A 19100-nucleotide genomic window follows, 5' to 3' on the forward strand; every position below is an offset into this window, starting at 1 on the left:
CCCACTTACCTCTGCAGACGCTGTGCCAGTGGTGATTAACAATTACATCCGCACTCTTGCTACAATTAAATGAAGGCTCTGACAGCATTTTGGCCAAAAGCCAAAGGTGTTTGTTCCCCCTTAATAACAATTTGAAAGACAGTTTGGAGTTCACAAACAATGAAAGTTCTCAGGTCAGTGTTGTACAGGGTGTCAGGTGAGTCCATCCCTTTAGGAGCTAATCCGCTTTCCCAGAGACACTGATCTCCCGAGGGCCGAGTGCCAGCTCCACAGCAGGGTGCTGGGGGCAGCAGCCTGTGGGCAGATTTGTCTATGTGCAAGGAATAATCATCAAATTAATGTATTAGCAGGATTAGGCCCTCACAATTGTGAGTTAAGTCGCCCATGAGAGGAGGAATTAAAGAAAACCAACCCAAAAGCTAAATTTTCAGTACCGAGCATCAGAAATACTTCTCAGATTTTCATGTTGATAATCAAAAGTGTCCCTGATTATATTCTTTAATAACTGTGCTCTAAATTGTGTTTTATGTCCCATCTTCTTCTGCAAACCATTGTAGTTAATTGTGTTTGAGGAGTGGGTTGCCCTCAAGGAGAGGGTGTTTTATTAAACCTTCGCTAGACAAACCCCAAATATTTCAGAACTCTTCAGACACCTTCCCTGCTTAAAAAACAACCAAACCCACTATCCACTGATCTCAGCCCAAGACCCCTAAGACAGCAATTAAATGTCAAGATTCATAAAGTCACATACCTCCAAAACACTGACAAAACAAAGCAATATAAAACCACCCCAAAGTGCATCTTTAGGAAACAGCATCCCCTCAGGTAGACTCATCTTTTACTTTACCAAGAAAAATAAATCCAAGTGGAGAAAAGATTTAGAGAGAAAAATACATTAGCAAATACAGATAAATTTGTTTTTAATAAAGGAGTTAATTTTCTTTCAATCCTATATAAAACAATAGCAATTAAAAACTTCATTTTTGAAAGTAAAATATTTACATATGAACAAGTAACTGTGCAAAATTTACATGAAAAAAAAATGGAAAGACAGGATTTCCTAAAAGACAAAATAAAAGGGGTGTAACAGTTGTCAGGTGTTGATAAAAATACTGATCAGCATTCAGTTTACACGCAAGAGAGTTAAATTCTACCATGAGAGTTCACACAAAGAAAGCCAAAGTATTTACAGTCATAAAAGTACTATCAATAGACAATTTAATACAATAACCTCTGAAAATATAAAGAACCAATTAGTATATTTGTAATAAAAAAATAGGTACAAAGAAGGGACTTTGCTCTGGACATCTTTAAAGTAGGCCCACAGCTTGCATACAGTCTTTTAGCAAAATAATTATAGTTTACATAGCCATTTTTATGTTATGTGCCAAAAATTATGTACAATTACTGACAAAATACACCAACCATTTTTCAACACTTGATTCACACTGAGAAACAGTCTTTTGATGATTCCTCTCAACTTTTGATTTTATTTAATCTAAGCTTTCACTTTAGCTAAAAAACACAGTGCAAGTAAAATATATTTATGCTGAAAAGGTTTCTCTTTTTTTCCTTTTTTTCCTTTTTTAACTTTACAGCTTTACAAACTATAGCAAATAAAATGCATTTTTACAGATGCTGCTATAACATTCAGAAGTAACCCTCCTTTATGGAATTTCAGGGCCTCTAATAAGCAATAATGTGATTAAAATTGAGGTTATGTTTAAAATTAACTGTATATCCCTCTAGATTTTTGAGCATTTTGGGGAAAGATAAATATTCTTTAAAAATCAGTTTGCTTTGCTAACTGACTGTTTTTAAAAAAAAAAAAAAAGCTAAATGAAATGAGGTCATCTGCTGTAGACATATGCCTATGTCATGGATTTAGTTGAATAAAACTGAACTAAAATGAACAATTAATGTTGAAACTGCTACAGGGCTGACAAAGGGTAGCTAGTTATTTGCTAAACGATTCCATCAGTCTTTATATATGGCTTGTTTGGCAAGAAGGCCACTCAATCAAGAGATGAGTTAAAATTTAATTGTCCTTTTATAGTATCCACAGGCCTTGTAAGTATCCTCACTGTTACAGAAATGTATTTCTCTCATACTGAAGAGTTTATTTATAAACAGGAATATAAAACTGTTCCATGTAAAGAGGTGGTTGTTTTTTAAACAATATCCCATTTGCTTGTTACAAAAAGGCGTAATTTGCAAATATATTAAAAAATGTCCTCAGGCGTCTCTCCGTCAAAAATACCTTGATCTTTTCCATTTTACTTAAGGAATGCTTTGTATAGCAATAGTGAATGGCTTGTCTCTCGCTCATTTTCTAAACAAAATATGAGGTCCCTGAGGTTCACCCGCGTTATCCTTTGTCGCGTAAACTGTCTGGTTGTTCCAACTCCAGAGCTGCCTGGGACTGCTGCACTTGAACCAGATCCCTGGAAGTGAGAAGAACAAGGAAATCAGTCCATGCTCCCAGGTATTCCAAAACTTTTCAGAGAAAATGTGTGAGGTAAGAACTCAGTGACTACGTACAGGAAGCTTTATGCTACCAGATTAGAGATTTTCTATTTAATTCTTATTTATAAACAACAGTTGAACAATCAGAAGTTCTCGGTGATATTTAATACAGACAAGAAAAAACCAACACAAAGCACAGTTTGTATTTTCAGGAAGGCACTAAGGACAGGCAATCCCAACAACCAACCCAAACAAAAGGGACAGAATTCTTCACAGCACCAGCATAGAGATCCCAAGGGCAGCCCTGGAGTTCTGGATGACCTGGGGAAGAGTCCTATTCCCTGGACTGGGAGGCCTTAAGTAACATCCTAGATCCCCCCAGTCTCCATGGCAGGGTGCCATGAGCTCTCCTTTTGGTGACAACAGCTGTAACCAAGCCCAGGACTATATTTAGAAGTAACTTGCCTGACATTCTCTAATGATGTCTGAATGCTTCTCCATCATTCAGCATCACTCATCCCTCTGCTACACACTGGCAGTTTCCCACACAAAGTGGCAAGATAAACAAGTAGTATATTATTATATTTGTCACTTAAAAAAAGGAGAAAAAAACAGAAGGGAAAAAATTGTTTGCTATCTTTAGAGATACCCCCCTCCTTCAGCTCTTCGGATGCACTCTGTGTAATGCAAGTAAGGTGTAAAGCAAGTCTGCTGGGGTCAACTCCAAGGTAATCTCACCTGCAGAAAACACAGTTCTGATAGGATACGTGTGATTAATGCAACTCTTGTCTAAAACTAAGGAGCAGGAAGGCAGGGAAGGAGCGGTCCGGCAAGGACAGGGATCAGGGACTGCCGCTCCCGGTCAGGCTGCAGTACCGCCCAGGGACCGGCAGGTGGCGCGCGCAGGCCGAAATCCAGGCTTTTCCCTCGATTTTAAAGCCGGGAATATTTCGGGCAGCCGCCTGTTGATGACGGGTTATTTACACCTACGTAATGAATTCTTTTGGGAACAGGTTACAATTCTGTGGCTCGTGTATAGGTTCCTTTTTCCCTCCAATTTAATTTCCTAGAATGATTTTCCCTTTTCTTTTTTTTAATGGACCTTTGACACAGTGACAAACAGGTCTAAACACACTCCACTATTAAGAAAAGATTTATCTGCCTGAGAGCTTGGATAATTTTAAAAAACTTTTCTGAACAAGAATAGCCCAGACTTAAAAAAGTCAAAATTTAGATTAATGCATGAGCCACGTGAATCAGGTGCTGAGGCTCACACTTAACATGGGAAAATAATGTATTTAGGATCAGTGTAAATTATTAGGAAAACAACCTAAACTTGCACTAGAAATGATCACTGTAGGTTAGCAGAACACTGTGTTCAGTACAGGTGAAGTTGCTTCACCACACTGCCAGCAGTGAAGTCAGTTTTGATTCTCAAGCAAGTTACCTGTTGGCCCATCAAACATCAAATCACCAAAATCCTGTACTGAGAACTGCTTAAAGGCTGGATGTTCAAAGGGATATTTTAAGGCACCTGCACAACTTAGGTCCCTAATTTCCACCAACTTCAATGGAAATTAGAAGATGCAGGAGAGCAGTGGATGCTAACTAGATTTTCTCAAATCCATACATATGATTACTGGACAATAGAAAGAATGGCTGTAAGGGGTTTATTTTTGGTTTTCAAATATCCTTTAGTAGAAACTCAAGCCTGATTTTATTCTGTAGACCATTATACTTTAAATGCAAAGGTAAAATTTGAGGATTCTTTAAAGACTATGCTACTCCTACAAGGCATGGAGCAAGTTAAGAAGCTTTTTGGTAACTTCCAGTAAAATCACAGGGACATAAAACTCTAAAACTGACAGCAAACTGATTTGTTGAATTTGGAAACAAAACAGTGCAACTACTACTTAGAAGTGATTTTACATGTAATTAAGATTCAGTATTCCTAGACATCAAAAGCTTGCATTTACAAATCTGTGCCTAAGTAATGACAAACCTTATTTTCCACACTTCTTGTAATATGCCTTAACCACAAACTGCATACAAATGGTGACAAGTGGAGCCCAATTTAAAAATGTCAAGTGACACAGCAGCAAAAGCACAGCTGTGAGTATCAGATCAAAGGCAGCTGGTTCTTAATTAAACAGACAAAAAGATTAGATTTCCAGGGAACCTGTAGTTAATTGGTTAACCAGTAAGTGATTAATCCAGGATAACTAAATTAGTCAGATTTAGATGAAATACAAACAAGTGTTCACAGTAGATGTAAAATACATCCCATAACCTAAGTGACATTAACAGACCATTAAGGTGGCACAGCTGAGCATGCAGGAGGAAGCAATGCCAACATTAACTCTGCATGAGGTACTTCAGCATATTCCTCTGAGACAACTTCATTTGTGTACACATCTATCTTTGTAAAGTGCCCCATTCGGTAATTTTCATAATTTTAAACCACATTCATAAACCTTTAATACAGTTATTTGTCAGCTTATATAAAAATAAGTCTTATTATCAGTCACAGACACTTTAGGATATTTCAAAACTTAAAATTACTTTAAAAGATGCTCAAGAGGCTTGATTTCTTTACAAACAAAAATAACATTTACTAGTATTCAGATTGTTCCCTAACATTTTATATCAAGCACATGTAAATTATTGCTTCTAGAAATTCAGCATAAACCAAGGTAAACTCTTTTGAGGCTTTTCTACAGTATAAATGCTGTAGCACTGAAAATTCAGAATGTTCAAGGAATAATAAACAGAATTATTAAACTATTACTATCCTGTCACTTGCCATAAGGCAAAAAGCCCCACAGGGAAAAATTCTCAAATTATGAAGAGAGCTTTCGGCCCAACAAATGACAATTTTCAAGAAGATTTTGTTCTTTTTAAACAGTGGAGAAATCCCACATCGAATATCTCACACAGAAAGCAATTTTATATCATTTCATGTTTATTCATTTGTTTAGAAATACAGTAGGTAGTCCTCTGCCAGAATGTAAATTAATATTAAACGAATCAGACATTGAGCATTCTGATATTTAATCTGCAGAGAAATGTTTGAAAAGCCAGATTCAACAGTACAATACACCAAGGATATGCAAGAAATCCATAATCAGATGGAAGTGGTCAAACTGATCTGCTGTGAAGACACTAAAACTAAGGCAACTCAACTGCTGAAGAAAGAAATTAGGCAAGTTCTACAACTTGAAGTTCCTGCTGTCAAACTTAGCAGTTGATTCAATTCTATCACCCCACCTACCTCAGCAGCATTACTCTGCACTCTTAGTTAGATTGGCTACAACCATAAAAACATCTTCCCAAAAACTATGGAGGTACAAAACACAGAGACTTGTGACTACTCAGATTTTATTCCCGATGCCACTTCGCAGATGCTAAAAACCAATCCCAGCCTTGGAGTGAGCAAATCTGAACTCAAAATACACTTGTGCTGCTCAGGGAGCTCCCACAAACTCGGGGAAAAAGCTCTGAACAGAGAGGTTTGCACAGAGATGACCATGATACTGTACCTCTGTCCCTGATCCAGATCCCGGTGAGTCTACTTTCCTTTTCTTCCTGGGGCCGATGGCAGCTAACGCAGTCAGGTTGGCGTCCCTCTGCCTCATCTGGGCGAGCTCCTGCTGCTGCATCTGCATCATTTGCCAGAACAAGAACAGTTCGTTACTTTCCTTTCAATTTTCAAAATAAAAGTTCCTGTTAAGGTGAACACTCACCTCCTTGGCCTTCTGTTTCAACCTAAGCTGTTCTGGATCTTCTTGTCGAGATCGAGACTGTGTTGACAAAGGATGAACATGAAATGGTTGGAGGAAAAGAAAGAAAAATTAATTCAGTTACATAAGTAGTTGAAGGTTGTAAGTTTTACACAGCATATGAAAGCTTTCCCTAAACTCCAGCAGGAAGTGGGGAATACCTACCACTCCCTGAGAGGGCAACAGGGGAAAGCAATTTTTAAAAATTAAAAGAAGTTTTCCTGTTTCTTATGGTTTTTTTAAAAAGCACCCCCTTTTTCTGCTTTGTTAAAGATAGCAAAGGAATAGCCAGGCATTCATACCTTAAACAAAACCATTACAAGAGACAAATTACACAGATCTGGGTACAGACACTTTGCATATGAAAAGAGGAATAAGACCTGTACTTTTTGGAAAAATTCTTCCCCTTGCTGTGTAATTATGCACTTATTCAGAATAGATCTTTCTGCTACACCTACACATACAAGTCAGGCTCCTGTGTGAACAAACTGCAGCTGACTGACCCACAGACCATTTACATCAGCAACTGCCCATTTCACTGGGCACCTGCAATTCCTTGTGTGCGTCATACTTTTAGAATCACTGAATTGCTTAGGTTAGAAAAGACCTGTAAGAACATCAAGTCCAGCCGTTTCCCCAGCACTGCCAAGCCCACCACTAAACCATGTCCCCAGGTGGCACATGTACATGTTTTTTAAATACTTCCGGGATGGTGACTCAACCTCTGCCCTGGGCAGGATGTTCCAGGGCTTGACAACCCCTTCAGTGATGAAACTGTTCCCAATATCCAATCTAAACCTCCCCTGATGCAACTTGAGGCTATTTCCTCTCATCCTATCAAATCCTGACTCTTGTTAATCCCACCCGTTCTTTAGACCAACAACAAAATAAATTTGAATTTTGACATTATCAATTCATACTGGATCATGAAATCAACAGAAGCCTTAGGTTGTTTTGTGAATTATTCTAGGGTGCTCTTATCTAATCATATTCATTCTATATTCACTGAGTAAAACCCACAGTTTAATGTTTACATCAACTGCTTCTTATTTATTGTATTCCTCCAACTTGTAAAAATCTTTCTGAGTTCTATTTCTAGTCTCCAAAACACCTATAACCTCTCTATTGCATTTAAGAGTACCAAGCTATAAATTCATCTTTTTCACAATGCAAAATGCAAAAACTAACTTTTAAGGCCTACTTTAATTTGGGACCGTGCAATGGGACTGGTAAAGAAGCTGTTTCACGTGCTTTACCACGAAAAGCAAAACTGACTTCTAGTTAAGAACACACTCATCAAGTCCCATCTTTGAAGATTAGTCTTTCCCTTCACTGCAAGTGTTTTAGAAGGAAAAGAAACTCTGCTGTTTTGATGTCAAAAATGACACTTTGCGACCACGTGTGAAATCCAAGCACTTGCCTTTGCCGCGCGCATTAAAATTTCCCTTTCTTGTTCATCTTTACGCTGCTTTTCTATTTGATCAAGCTGTTCAAAGAACTTGAGCTGTGCCCGAACGTCACTTGCTTGTTCGTATCTTTCATCATCCTGAAAATACAGCAAATATGTTTTCTCATTACTTTCCTAAAAACAAAGCTGTTAACTTGTACTGTACTGGAGGAAAACATATACATTCAAAGCTCCAGTGTTCACGGTGTCCTTTTCAGACAAATAGCAGGTGTATATTTACACCAGTCAAACCAGCTAGAACTCTTAAAAGCGTTTTGTTCTAGTCCATGAATCATCAGATTTTGACTTCTAAACTAATATCATCACAGCTTTAACCTCTCAAACATATTTCACAGAGCTGTGTGGCTTTTTTAAACGCTGCTCAGCCATTTGCATCTATTAAGAACACACATCTGTCACATAACAGTCTCTTGAGAATTCATAGTGCTTTTATCTGTCTGTCTGACTGTACAATCACTCAGACTCTAAACATTTGACATAATGAATAAAGGGGAGGGGCACAGTTTCTCAGCATTTGTCTTAAAACCATTTTGTATATGCAAGTTGAAAAGTTCTAGTCACCCATGTGTATTAATAACTTAATGGCAGATGAATCAGTCAAAGAGAATAAACAACACCTGAACTCCTGCATTACAGCCAGCACGACAGCCTGCTGAATTCGTGCAATTTTGTCACCTGGTTTGTGCAATAAAATACAGTTACCTTGTAAGAAATATTCCTTTGTTGAGCAGTCTCTGATAACTTTTCCACGAGGTTTTGTAGTCTTTGTTGTGTAGCATGCGATACGTAGCTAACTACATCAGGATGGATTTCTGTTATTCCATGTTTTTTACCTACAATCAGGACAGAAGTCAGTTGTAAATAAATATGTTACAACAGAACTAAATGTGAGGTCATTCTCAGTCATGAAAATTCAAATGCCTTTTCCAAAATAATGCTTTTGGGTATTGCTCACACAAGCATCAAATAGGAAATGGCATACACATGAAAATTTACATTAGTTTAACAAAAGTTACTGTATATTAACAAATGCTTAACATTTGTTAACATGAAGTTACTATATATTAACAAATATTACAGCATAACAAATAACTGAAGATTGCTTTTTATTTCACCATCAACTCTAAATTACTAAGTAAACATAATAAAAGTGTTTCTGAGTTTATTTCATTGTTTATGTCATGTTTGTTACACTGTATCAATTTATACAGTCAGAATTTTAACCAGGTCAAGTAGTTTTGTGGTGATTGCCATCACTTTAGAAGACAATTCTATAGGTTTGCTACCTCTTGACACTATTCTACTTACATAAGCCAAGTGATTGCCCAGAAGCATCAGAATATACCAGAAAATATCAGAAGGTAACAACTCCAGCTTTAAACCATTCAAATCAATTTCCATGGAAAATGCTTTGAATTAAACCCAAGAGTAGTAAAATTTGTTTTATTAATGTTCAAGATAAAACAACATACCTATTTCTAATATCCTTCTTTGTAAAGGTGCTGGGAAAAGGAAGGTTTCATCTTTACAGGACCTTGTTAATGTGCCCACCAGCTCAGAGTTTGTTGCCAATATCCGAGCACTTTCTTCTGACAGGTTGACTCCAGCCATTGATGCAACATCATTAATGTCATCATCATCCCTTAAAGAAAGGAAAACTTATTATAATACCGTATTATAATATTGAGTGCCTATCTGTGCACACTGCTACAATATCACAGCTGCATAGAATGAATTCCACAATTCCTGTGCAACTCCACAAAATCAGAATATTTTTATTTTTGCATTTGATTTGCTTTTCTTACATGATAAAACTAATTTAATTGCAAATGAGAAATTACTCCTTTCATTTCAAAGAGCACTAATTTTGTAGTTCCTGCTTTTTCAAGATCCCTTCTTATGAATTGTTTCAACACCTTAAGAAACAAGAGACCAGACAAATCACTACCACAAAACAATAATAATCTGCCCTCATCACTTAGACAGGTTGTACATCCAAATAATTCAAGCAGAGCTGAGAGAAGCAAAGGAATGAATTCCATTAGCTTGTCTGGGCAGGAATTGTTTATGAGGTTTAGTGCCAGCTAAATGCTAAAACCAGTCTGGCACAAATATGTCCAGCATTGTCTGTTGAAGTCTTTAATGAAGAAGCAAACCTGCCCTCAGAATATCCACCTCTAGGTTACTGTGAGTTTCCCCAGTTGGATTCAGCACCACTGCAGCATCCAGGAAAGGCCCAGAGTTCAGCTGCCCAGGCAGCACAAGCACAAACATCCAGTGCCTCACCTAAAAGAGCCTCCCCCAGGTTCTTTCAGTTTATTCTTCTGAGCAGCAGCTACTTGTGTTGAAACAGTGGCAATAGCTTTGTTTCCAGGTAATACTGCTGGTTTTACCACAGGTACTGCAAGACAGACGAGATTTGTACTACATCAGTTAGAGTTCGGATTTACAAGCCAGTCACAGCTAGTTATGGTAATAGATCTGGTACAAAGACTTTACCTCAATAGCTTCTGACAGCATTTCATCTAAAAAGCAGGACCCTCCCACACAATTCCAGCACCCACAACCATTTCTGACTGTAAATAATGCCCTGAGGAATGTGTATCCCCAGCCACTACGGCACTACACACTGAAGATTTTAGCAGTAGTACAAAAGCCATCATGCAGCTCCAGGGCATTTAAGAACTGACATTCATAGAATCATAGAATGGTTTGGGTTGGAAGAGACCTTAAAGATCATCTAGTTTCGGGGCCTTGACACCTTCCACTAGACCAGGTTGCTCCCAGCCTCATTCAACTTGGCCTTGAACACTTCCAGGGATGGGATGCCAACTTCTCTGGACAAGCAATCCCAAAACTACACTTCAGGTAATGCCATCAAATAGGGCATTTACCAGGTATCTTGACCTCTTACCTGTCTGAAGTTGATTCAGTTGAATTTGAGGAGTTGTGAGCATAATACGACTGTGTGGCTGCCGCAATGCTACCATGGGTGTCTGTGTCAACGTTACTTGGGGAGGCCTTATCAATGCCCCTGCTTTCTGAGACTGTTGGATAACCTGCAAGTAACAAGGAAAAAAAGCACTGTAAATAATCTGACAATCAAGTGGGAAGAACAAACCCTAACAGCACTTTAATCAAGACGGATTTTAAACTACACTTTTTTTCCCAGTAGCTAGTTTCTCTGAAGAGCTCCAAGATCTTTGAGCTAAACCACTTCAGGCTGCACTTCAGCTCACGTACCAGTGGCGTGGTCTGGCCTTGTTTACTAACACCAACTTGTGTGGGCTGAGTGAGGCTGATGACAGGTTGCTGGAGGGTGCTTGTGACAGTGGCAGTCGCCTTCCCCGCCGAGCGCTGCGAGGAGCTGAGCAGCACGGCCGCCGCTGACGGGATCGTGGCTATCGTCGCCTGCGTCGTCGGCTGCTGCTGCTGGCTCTGCTGAATGAAAGCTGCAGAGTCTGGTGTTAACTGTCTCAAGGCAGGTAAACTCCTCTGGAAGAGAGGAAAGGAAAGAATTTCGTTGGTTTTTTTTTTTTTTTTTAGTCCTCACACAAGGAAATATGAATTGGAGAAAAACACTGCGTTTCATTTCAATCTGTTGGATCGGTCCGTGTGCACCTGAGAAAAGATGGCAAGTGAGCAGGCAGGAATACCAGGCTGCTCACATTTCATAAGCAGGACAGAGGGACAATGCCTTTTGGATATCAAGGGCATCTAGGTTATGCAGCCTACCTGGAACCCTGGTACATACTTAACAACCCAAGCCCATGCTGCCTTCCTTGACTGTGCTTCTCCACACGTTCCCAGCTACATGTGAAGGCTTGAAAGACATACTGGAACACCAAGGAGGATTTCAGAATAGCTCAGAGACCACAGTGTTTTACTGGATTCTTAAATCAGCTGTTTTCTTATGGCAACAATTTTTATCCTCAGGAACAGCTCAAGGTTGAACAAGCATTTAAGAACCCAGAAATGTCAACACACACCTACAACTATATCCCTTAATCATACATTAGTTAAGCAGTTACACTCTTACTATTCAATGCTGTCGTACTTTCTATGATTTTCTGATGGTAAATGTTTTGGAATAAACACTAATTTGAGATGTGTCCAATTACTACAAAATTTAAGACAAATGTGATTTATTATTAAGAGGTGGTAAATTTCCTGCTTATCCATACAAAGAGTTATATAGCCCAGGGAAAAGATTTGCCCAGAAGGTACAGTTTTCTGTATAATTCAATCCCTTGTTTTCTTTCCAGGACTAAAAAGAGAATAATAAATCAATTCATACGTTTGCTGGTCTAAGTCAGAGAAAGAAAACCTTTCAGATTTCTCAAAAGAGCTGCGATGTGACACTGGTAGAAATTACATTACTTACTGACTGTGCCAAAGAATCACACCAACAAACTCTTGGAACTCAGAGGTAAAAATACTTTCCAAGGGAGCAAAAGCCTAATCAGGCACCGTTTAAAACTTCCCTTTACATCATTTTGGAATTCTATCTACACTGGTAAAGGATGTGCTTGTGTTCATTGCTGCTGATACGTAAGCACAGAAATAAAGAAAAGCAGTGCATACAAGTTACCTTCAGGAAAGGCACAAGGTAAGGTTGAGGTGAAGAATTAAGTTCTCTGTACAGCCTACTGGTAAAGTCTTCTGGTTCAATTTTTCCATCCTTTAAAACAGAAAAACCAAATGAACAAACATTCAATACAAAAAAAAAAGTAACAATTTATTGGAAATAAGTGGCTTTAGAATCCTTCACTATTTTTAGTCACCAATAGCTTTATGGTAGTAACTAATTTTACTATGAATTCAGAAGAAGCAAAGTTAATTTATCTCAGATTTTATAAACTTCCTCCTCTGAAGAAAAATAATTCAGACTCAGTTTTGAGTCTGAATTTGCCCAGATACTTTTCAACTTTTCTTACCAGCAGGTTCTGTACTAATTCTTTCACATTGGCCGCAGTCTCTGAAGACTGTTTTCCAGATGATGCCAGTTTTATTAATGTGGACAGGAAGTTTTTGCATTTCTTCACATTTTCCATAGTTTCCTTAGGAGGAAGAGTAGAAGGGAAACAGGGAAATGAAGATAAACTCTTTCATATGTGATCTGATCATATACTTTGAGAAATAAAGTTCATAACTGCAGACTATTATTTACAGATTTATGTTCCTCAATTATTAAGATATAACCAGACTGAAATTATGGTTTTACTTCACATATATCTATGTATTGTACATTTTTGTTATCAAAATGTAAGAAAGTATGATTCTTCATGAAGTAAGGAAATGTCAATGATTTTAATAATGGCACATTGCATATGAGAAAATAAGTGTTTTAGCAGGACAACAAATAGCAAAGCTTTTCTTTCACAGTGCATGGATTCTCCCTGTTCTGCAGTCCTGGAAACATGGAGCTTGAATGAATCAGTGCCAACTTCTTATCCCTTGTCATACTAATACTACTCTGCAGTACTGAACAATTCACTGTTCTATAAAATACATCAAACACGTTTTAAAAAAATGAGTGCTTTAAAACTGTTACAGAAATAAAAATTAATACTTTGACACTTATCAAAATTCAAGAGACCTGTATCCACACGTTTCAGTTATATGGTTCTACTAAAGTTTACTTTTTCAACACCAATGGCTCACAGAATTCCTGCATCTTCACTGCTCTCCACTCTCTCTGTATTTACATTTTTGTGTGTATATATATACATACATGAACACATGTATATGTGAATAAACAAAGAGATGTTAAATTTAGCAGTGTCTTACTGTGGCAGCAGTGGAGGTGGCCGTTGTTCCTTGCACTGTTCTCTGAGGAGTTCCAGTTTGTACAGCTGTTGCTGTCCCCAGCGTGGTTGTTTGTGCAGTACCACCCAGAACAATCTGAGGCTGCAGAGAATACAAATACAAGATTATTTTACTTGAAAGATATCAAAAAGTTGTTTTCCTGAGCCATCAAAACAGAAAACGAGCTCTGGGACAGTAGAACACCTTTCTCAGCTACTATAAATAAGTTACTAATGTGTGTTCGGTTGCAGTGAACAGAAAGAGCCACCAGATGGCACTAAACACATTCCAAACAGGAATCCCAAAAGTTGAAAAATTGCGCGATTTTTGGTCACTGAATAAAATACCATAAATATATCTTCAGCCACTGTGGTTTAAAAACACAGCTTAAACGAGTGCTGAATTCCTGTGAATGCAATAGCTTTTTCTACCTGTTTTGTTAAATGCCACTTCCAAAGGGAGGAATTTCTAAAAAGGCACTATGACAAAAGCTCGGATCTTCTCGAGGTCTTTGTGATGAACAATGGGACAAAACACTGTGCTAGTTCTGTAGACAGATCGGCAGCTCAAAGCAGGAACATCACCTCTAAAGAATCACCATTGTAAACAAGAACTTCTCACGTACACAGCTCATTCATGGACTTCCAACACAGTCTAATTATTAACAACAACCCCGGGACAGCAATTCCTATCAAGTTACAGCTGACACTCAGAATTTTAATAAATCATTTGTAAACTTGCTCTTTATATAAAGGTGCACAAGAAAAGAGGCTCCAGTGCTGCCAAAGCTAACTTTCATTGGTATTTTGAGAGAAACTGAAGGAGACAAGGGTTTCATTTGTCTCATTTTTTTTAAATCAGGATAAACGAAGTCCATGGTGTGCTCATTACAGCATAAAATATGCAGATGGAATGATCTTTATTTTTTTTTTGTCCAGTATAACAGCAGTGCAAATTAAGGGGACTCAGTTAGGTAAATTAACTCTTAGATCTGGAAAGATCACAGGCATAGGCAAAGGCTCTCTGAGGGAAAAAAGGTTAACTGGATGCATAGCAAAACCTGCATGTTTTAAATTAAAACTCTCTAATCCTGTCTACTCAAAGGATGAAGAAAGCACAATGAGACAGATTAGGCGACAGCAATCATATTGTATCAGCGCTGCCTGGAAGCCATGTGGAGAATTTCACACTCTTGCAGTGTTTTTTAAACTCACACCACCATCTCTCAAAAAAACATTTCCAGGCAAGCCAGAGGCCAGGCTATGAGAGGACAGTCCAGACTGACACCACTGCCTGTCCTTCAGTTATCAGTCTCTAGAAGAGACCAAAGAAGAGACCTGTGTGAGAGGAAGAAGGTTTGGGGGAGAGAAGGCTGCCAGTGCAGTTGCCTTTGCAATTGTAAATTTTGCTGCAGAATTCAGAGGACTGCAGATCCATCATAGGAATAACACCACAGCTCCAAATCCAAAGGGAATTCCTGTCAGTTTCTTGAGGCAGAAGACATAAAGGCATTTTGTTTTAGTCAGCTCTGTGGCGATACAAACTACTAACAGGATACCTTTAAACAGAGATGCATATTGGTATAACATGAAATAATAATAACACAGATATAAAAAATTATACCCGTACATCCGAAATATACGTTGAGAGCTGCCAGTGTTTTAGAAAGGATAATCCAGGAGGCATTTCTTCCCTGCACTTAGCAACTGCATTTCCTGTCTGTCTGGCAGTCTCATTTATACATTACTTTCCTACACACTCACTTGCACAACCGGGGGACGCTGTAGCGTTGTCGTGGGTTGCACTGTTGTTTGAGCCTGAGACACTTGCTTGATAATAGTAGTTGGTGTCACCTGTCGTGCAATAATGGGTGTTCCTGGAGCCTGGGGAAGAGGAAAAAAAAAAAAACAAATACATCAGTGCCCGTAGTTAAATATCCTCTACCTTATCTAGTATTTTGTCCCTGGACAGTTAATATTGCTACGGATACCAAAGGATGCATCGAAACCACTAGAAAACTGTGAGAAGGAATTTTAGACTTGAACCTAATGCAACTGTCAAAATCTCAGTGTATCCCATATCCACATTTTTCTTTTAGTCTTACATTTTCTCTGGGGAAAAGAGCTGTACACATCAACCATATGAGGTCTTCTCTGTATCAAAATTTTAAACTTAATGAGATCCAGATAGGTAAAAATATTTTTGATGAGTAACAGCCAAGCTGTAACAGAATTAGGACCAAAATACATCACCTTTACCATGTGGAAAGTAGATTTAGAGCAGATATTAGGAATAAATTCTTTACTATAAGGGTGGTGAGGCACTGGCAGAGGTTGCCCAGAGAAGTGGACTCCCCATCCCTGAAGTGTTCAAGGCCAGGTTGGATGGGGCTTGGAGCAACCTGGTCGAGTGGCAGGGGAGCTGGAAGGAGATGAGCTTTAAGGTCCCTTCCAACCCAAACCATTCTATGAATCTATGAAAAGCCTGTATAGCCCCAGTTAGATCTATGGTTTCTTCAATCCCTAACACCATACCTTCCTTACTTTTTGGTGTATTCTTCACAGAAAGAAAATAGATCTTACAGTTTTTAGCCCTACAAATCAGTGAGCTGACCTGCACTGTCGATATCTGCACTGGGGGTGCACTGGTCGGAGTAGCAGGACGAGGAGTCAGAGTATTCTGAGGCTGGGACTGGGCGTGTGCCTGTGCTTGCATCTGTGCCAAGGCTTGTTGGGGGATCATCAGCAACTGCCCGTTCTCACTGCGCACGAGGACCATGCCTGGAAAACAGATATTGGTCAAGCAACACACATCCTTTCCAAACATGAAAGAACATCTTTTTCTGATCTTTTTATCCAAGTTGGATGCATATGGAATTAATGTCCTGCTGAAGGACTAAGCAACTAACAAAAGAGGTTCAGAATAAAATCAAAATACCCGGTTGCATTGTGACATTTTGTGTAGAATAGCTTAATATCAGAAATAATACCTCTCTACCTAAATGCTCAGTATATTGTGCATCAGAACACAGTGAGGTGTATTTGCCCCAACAAAAAATATTCCATGTGACTCAACATTAAAATTAGTAACATGTAAAAATCCTACCTGCTGTTTACTAAGAAATTTGTTTTATGAAACACTACAAATAAAAGAAAATCCTGCCATTAGGCAAGATTCCTGTTAAGAGGGGAAGAAAAATAATCAAACATAAGCTCTAGCATCAACAGGAACACAATTGTCTAAGTTCTAAATTAATTTCCCATAACCAATTCAGTAATGAAAGTGGCTATAAAATCATAATCTCTCTCATGTGCATCAGCAACAGGCTGCATTGTGCCATGTTACACCCCAAAAGAAAAATAAAACAGAGAAGGAAATGAGGCCGTCATTCCCTGCTCAGTCACTCAGATCAATACACTTAACCCCACTGGGCAGCTGGAGGGAAACAGCTTTTAACAGGCAGATTTTCAGATGAGACTCTCTCTTCCTTGAACGTGCAAACAGGATCTGGACAACATGAACTGTTTTCCAAGAGCTCCTTCATTCCTCACGCCTCAGTCAGCCCAGGAGAGCCTCAGACCTCATCAGCTCTGAAAAAGCCACCTAAGGAAACAAACTTAGTTGTGAGCAACTACAGGAGGAACCTTCACCATGAAAATCAAGAGGCACTACTGAAATCAGAAAGTTTTTCTGAAGTGTTGTTCAGTGAATCAAAAGCCTACACACGCTCCCCAACAATATCTGGAGATCTGGTCTATGCCATTGCAGAGCATGACTACTTCAAAAGAGTCGAGCTTTTATTTGCTTTTCTATTCAGGTGAAGTGCCAAAATGTTTACAGACAATGCCTCAAACAGTTTTCTTGGACTGTTTGAAAGTTAAACTGCAAAAATCCATATACTTATTTCTACAAAAACGTGTTCAAAAGAAAAGCCTTAGTTGATTTGCCCCTAATTTTTCCATACAGTCTCTACATTAACCCTCTTTTAATGAAGCAGTCATATAGAGACATTAAACTAGTTTACATCCAAAAGGTGATTTTCTATTGCAACTTAATTAGAAATGTTAAGGAGGGACCCACAATGTGCTACGGACAAGAGTTACATCTAGAAACAAATATTCTCAGACTGGTTTTCTGTAGGAAAGGGGGGTGGAATTTATTTATAGTCTTGCAGACTACAGAAATAAATGCTCTTTGTTCAGCTGTCAAGTCCAAAAAACTATTTTCCAAGCCATTCCAAACAGTAATGTATTTTCTCCTGTAACTTATGGAAGAAGAAGTATTTTCCTTAAAACAGCAAGGGCACACACACCATCACCACAGCTTATGAGAACCTTAAAAGCCTTAATAGTGAACACAGAGCTTGATCCTGTCAGCTGCTCATCAGAACCATCACTGCTTTATCTCAGTCAGCCTCATGCTACAGGGAGGGGGCTACTGACAAAAAAAAAAAAAAAGAGAAATTCAACATTTTAAAGACTAAAGAGTGACCTACTACTACATCAAGCTCATTCCTGCACATACAGAACCTGCCATCCTCTTCCAATGTGCAAACAAAATCCTGGGAAATGAACTCACATTGCCCATTTTTGTCATTCCTCATAATAATCAGCTGAAGCAGATAAACACTGAATCAATGGAAATCTTCAATACTGTTATAACTGAAAACATCAGTACAGTGAAAATCTGATTAGAGGAGCTATTTTCAAGTCAACATCAAATATTAAGGCTTGTTGGGTACTATTTAGTTTCTAGCAATGGAAAAGGCCCAATGCAACTACCTATGACTGTGCCTTCATCAAGTCCTTAAACATCACAGAATTATACTGACATCCCACAGAAAACTCTTTTTCTTAAAACTCACCATTTTTGGGGTTCCCTAGGATATTCTAAGGTTAATGTACCATACAAATTCTTTAAAGCTATATATTTTTTCCTTACAGAAGCAACATAAGAGACACTAACTGTAGTTTGGGAAGAGGGGATTGTTTTTTAAACTTCTCTCCCAGTGAAATGTGACTAAAATTATTTGAAAGCACCAAGTTATAACCCCTCACCTGCATATGAGAAACTTTTATAGCATCAGAGCTCTGTGATAACTGCTCCTGTCTCCAGTTCAACACACACATCAGTCCCAAGAATGGGTGTGCACCACCCACTAATGCCCTGCAACATCACAACTACCCTTTGGCACAGCAGTCCTGTCAACTAACTGGTTTTCTCCCCAAAATACGAATGAGAAGAGAGAAAAGAGGGGAAATAACCACAAAATGAAGGCTGGATACCCATAGAGTGCAAGCACAACGTCTGAACAATGAAATATTCTCCCTGAGCTACATGCAAAATTAGAACATGCCTACACATTAACATAGCACAACTGCTCAAACAGACAGTTGAAAAGCACAGTAATGTGAGCTTTAGAAAACATATCAAGAAAGTTCAATTTTTGGCAGCAGACAGATAAAACAATCATTTGTAATTCAAACCCTGACTTTAAGTACTACCCTGCTACATTTCTAACTATGGGAAGTCTGAACTTTCCGTCAAGTACTGAAGTCATAATAAAAAAGTAACTCATA

The 19100-nt window shown here is 38.5% G+C and overlaps 1 protein-coding gene across 1 annotated transcript in view; it reads right to left on the reverse strand.

The window, feature by feature from the left end:
• Positions 1-923: 923 nt before the first annotated feature.
• Positions 924-19100, reverse strand: part of TAF4 (TATA-box binding protein associated factor 4) — a 36435-nt gene continuing 18258 nt past the window's right edge. Inside the window, exons 3-16 of the mRNA XM_051803473.1 lie at positions 16135-16301; positions 15285-15404; positions 13504-13623; positions 12651-12773; positions 12305-12394; positions 10957-11208; positions 10628-10772; positions 10000-10114; positions 9186-9355; positions 8416-8546; positions 7666-7791; positions 6210-6266; positions 6006-6125; positions 924-2444 (exon numbers count right to left, since the gene is read on the reverse strand). Coding sequence (XP_051659433.1) covers positions 2277-2444; positions 6006-6125; positions 6210-6266; positions 7666-7791; positions 8416-8546; positions 9186-9355; positions 10000-10114; positions 10628-10772; positions 10957-11208; positions 12305-12394; positions 12651-12773; positions 13504-13623; positions 15285-15404; positions 16135-16301 — 1904 coding nt within the window. The 3' untranslated portion in view covers positions 924-2276. The remainder of the gene's footprint in view (positions 2445-6005; positions 6126-6209; positions 6267-7665; positions 7792-8415; positions 8547-9185; positions 9356-9999; positions 10115-10627; positions 10773-10956; positions 11209-12304; positions 12395-12650; positions 12774-13503; positions 13624-15284; positions 15405-16134; positions 16302-19100) is intronic.

This window comes from Manacus candei, unplaced genomic scaffold (genome assembly GCF_025592945.1).
Source record: "Manacus candei isolate 608988 ecotype Guabito, Panama unplaced genomic scaffold, ASM2559294v1 h1tg000057l, whole genome shotgun sequence".
Taxonomy (NCBI): Eukaryota; Metazoa; Chordata; class Aves; order Passeriformes; family Pipridae; genus Manacus; species Manacus candei.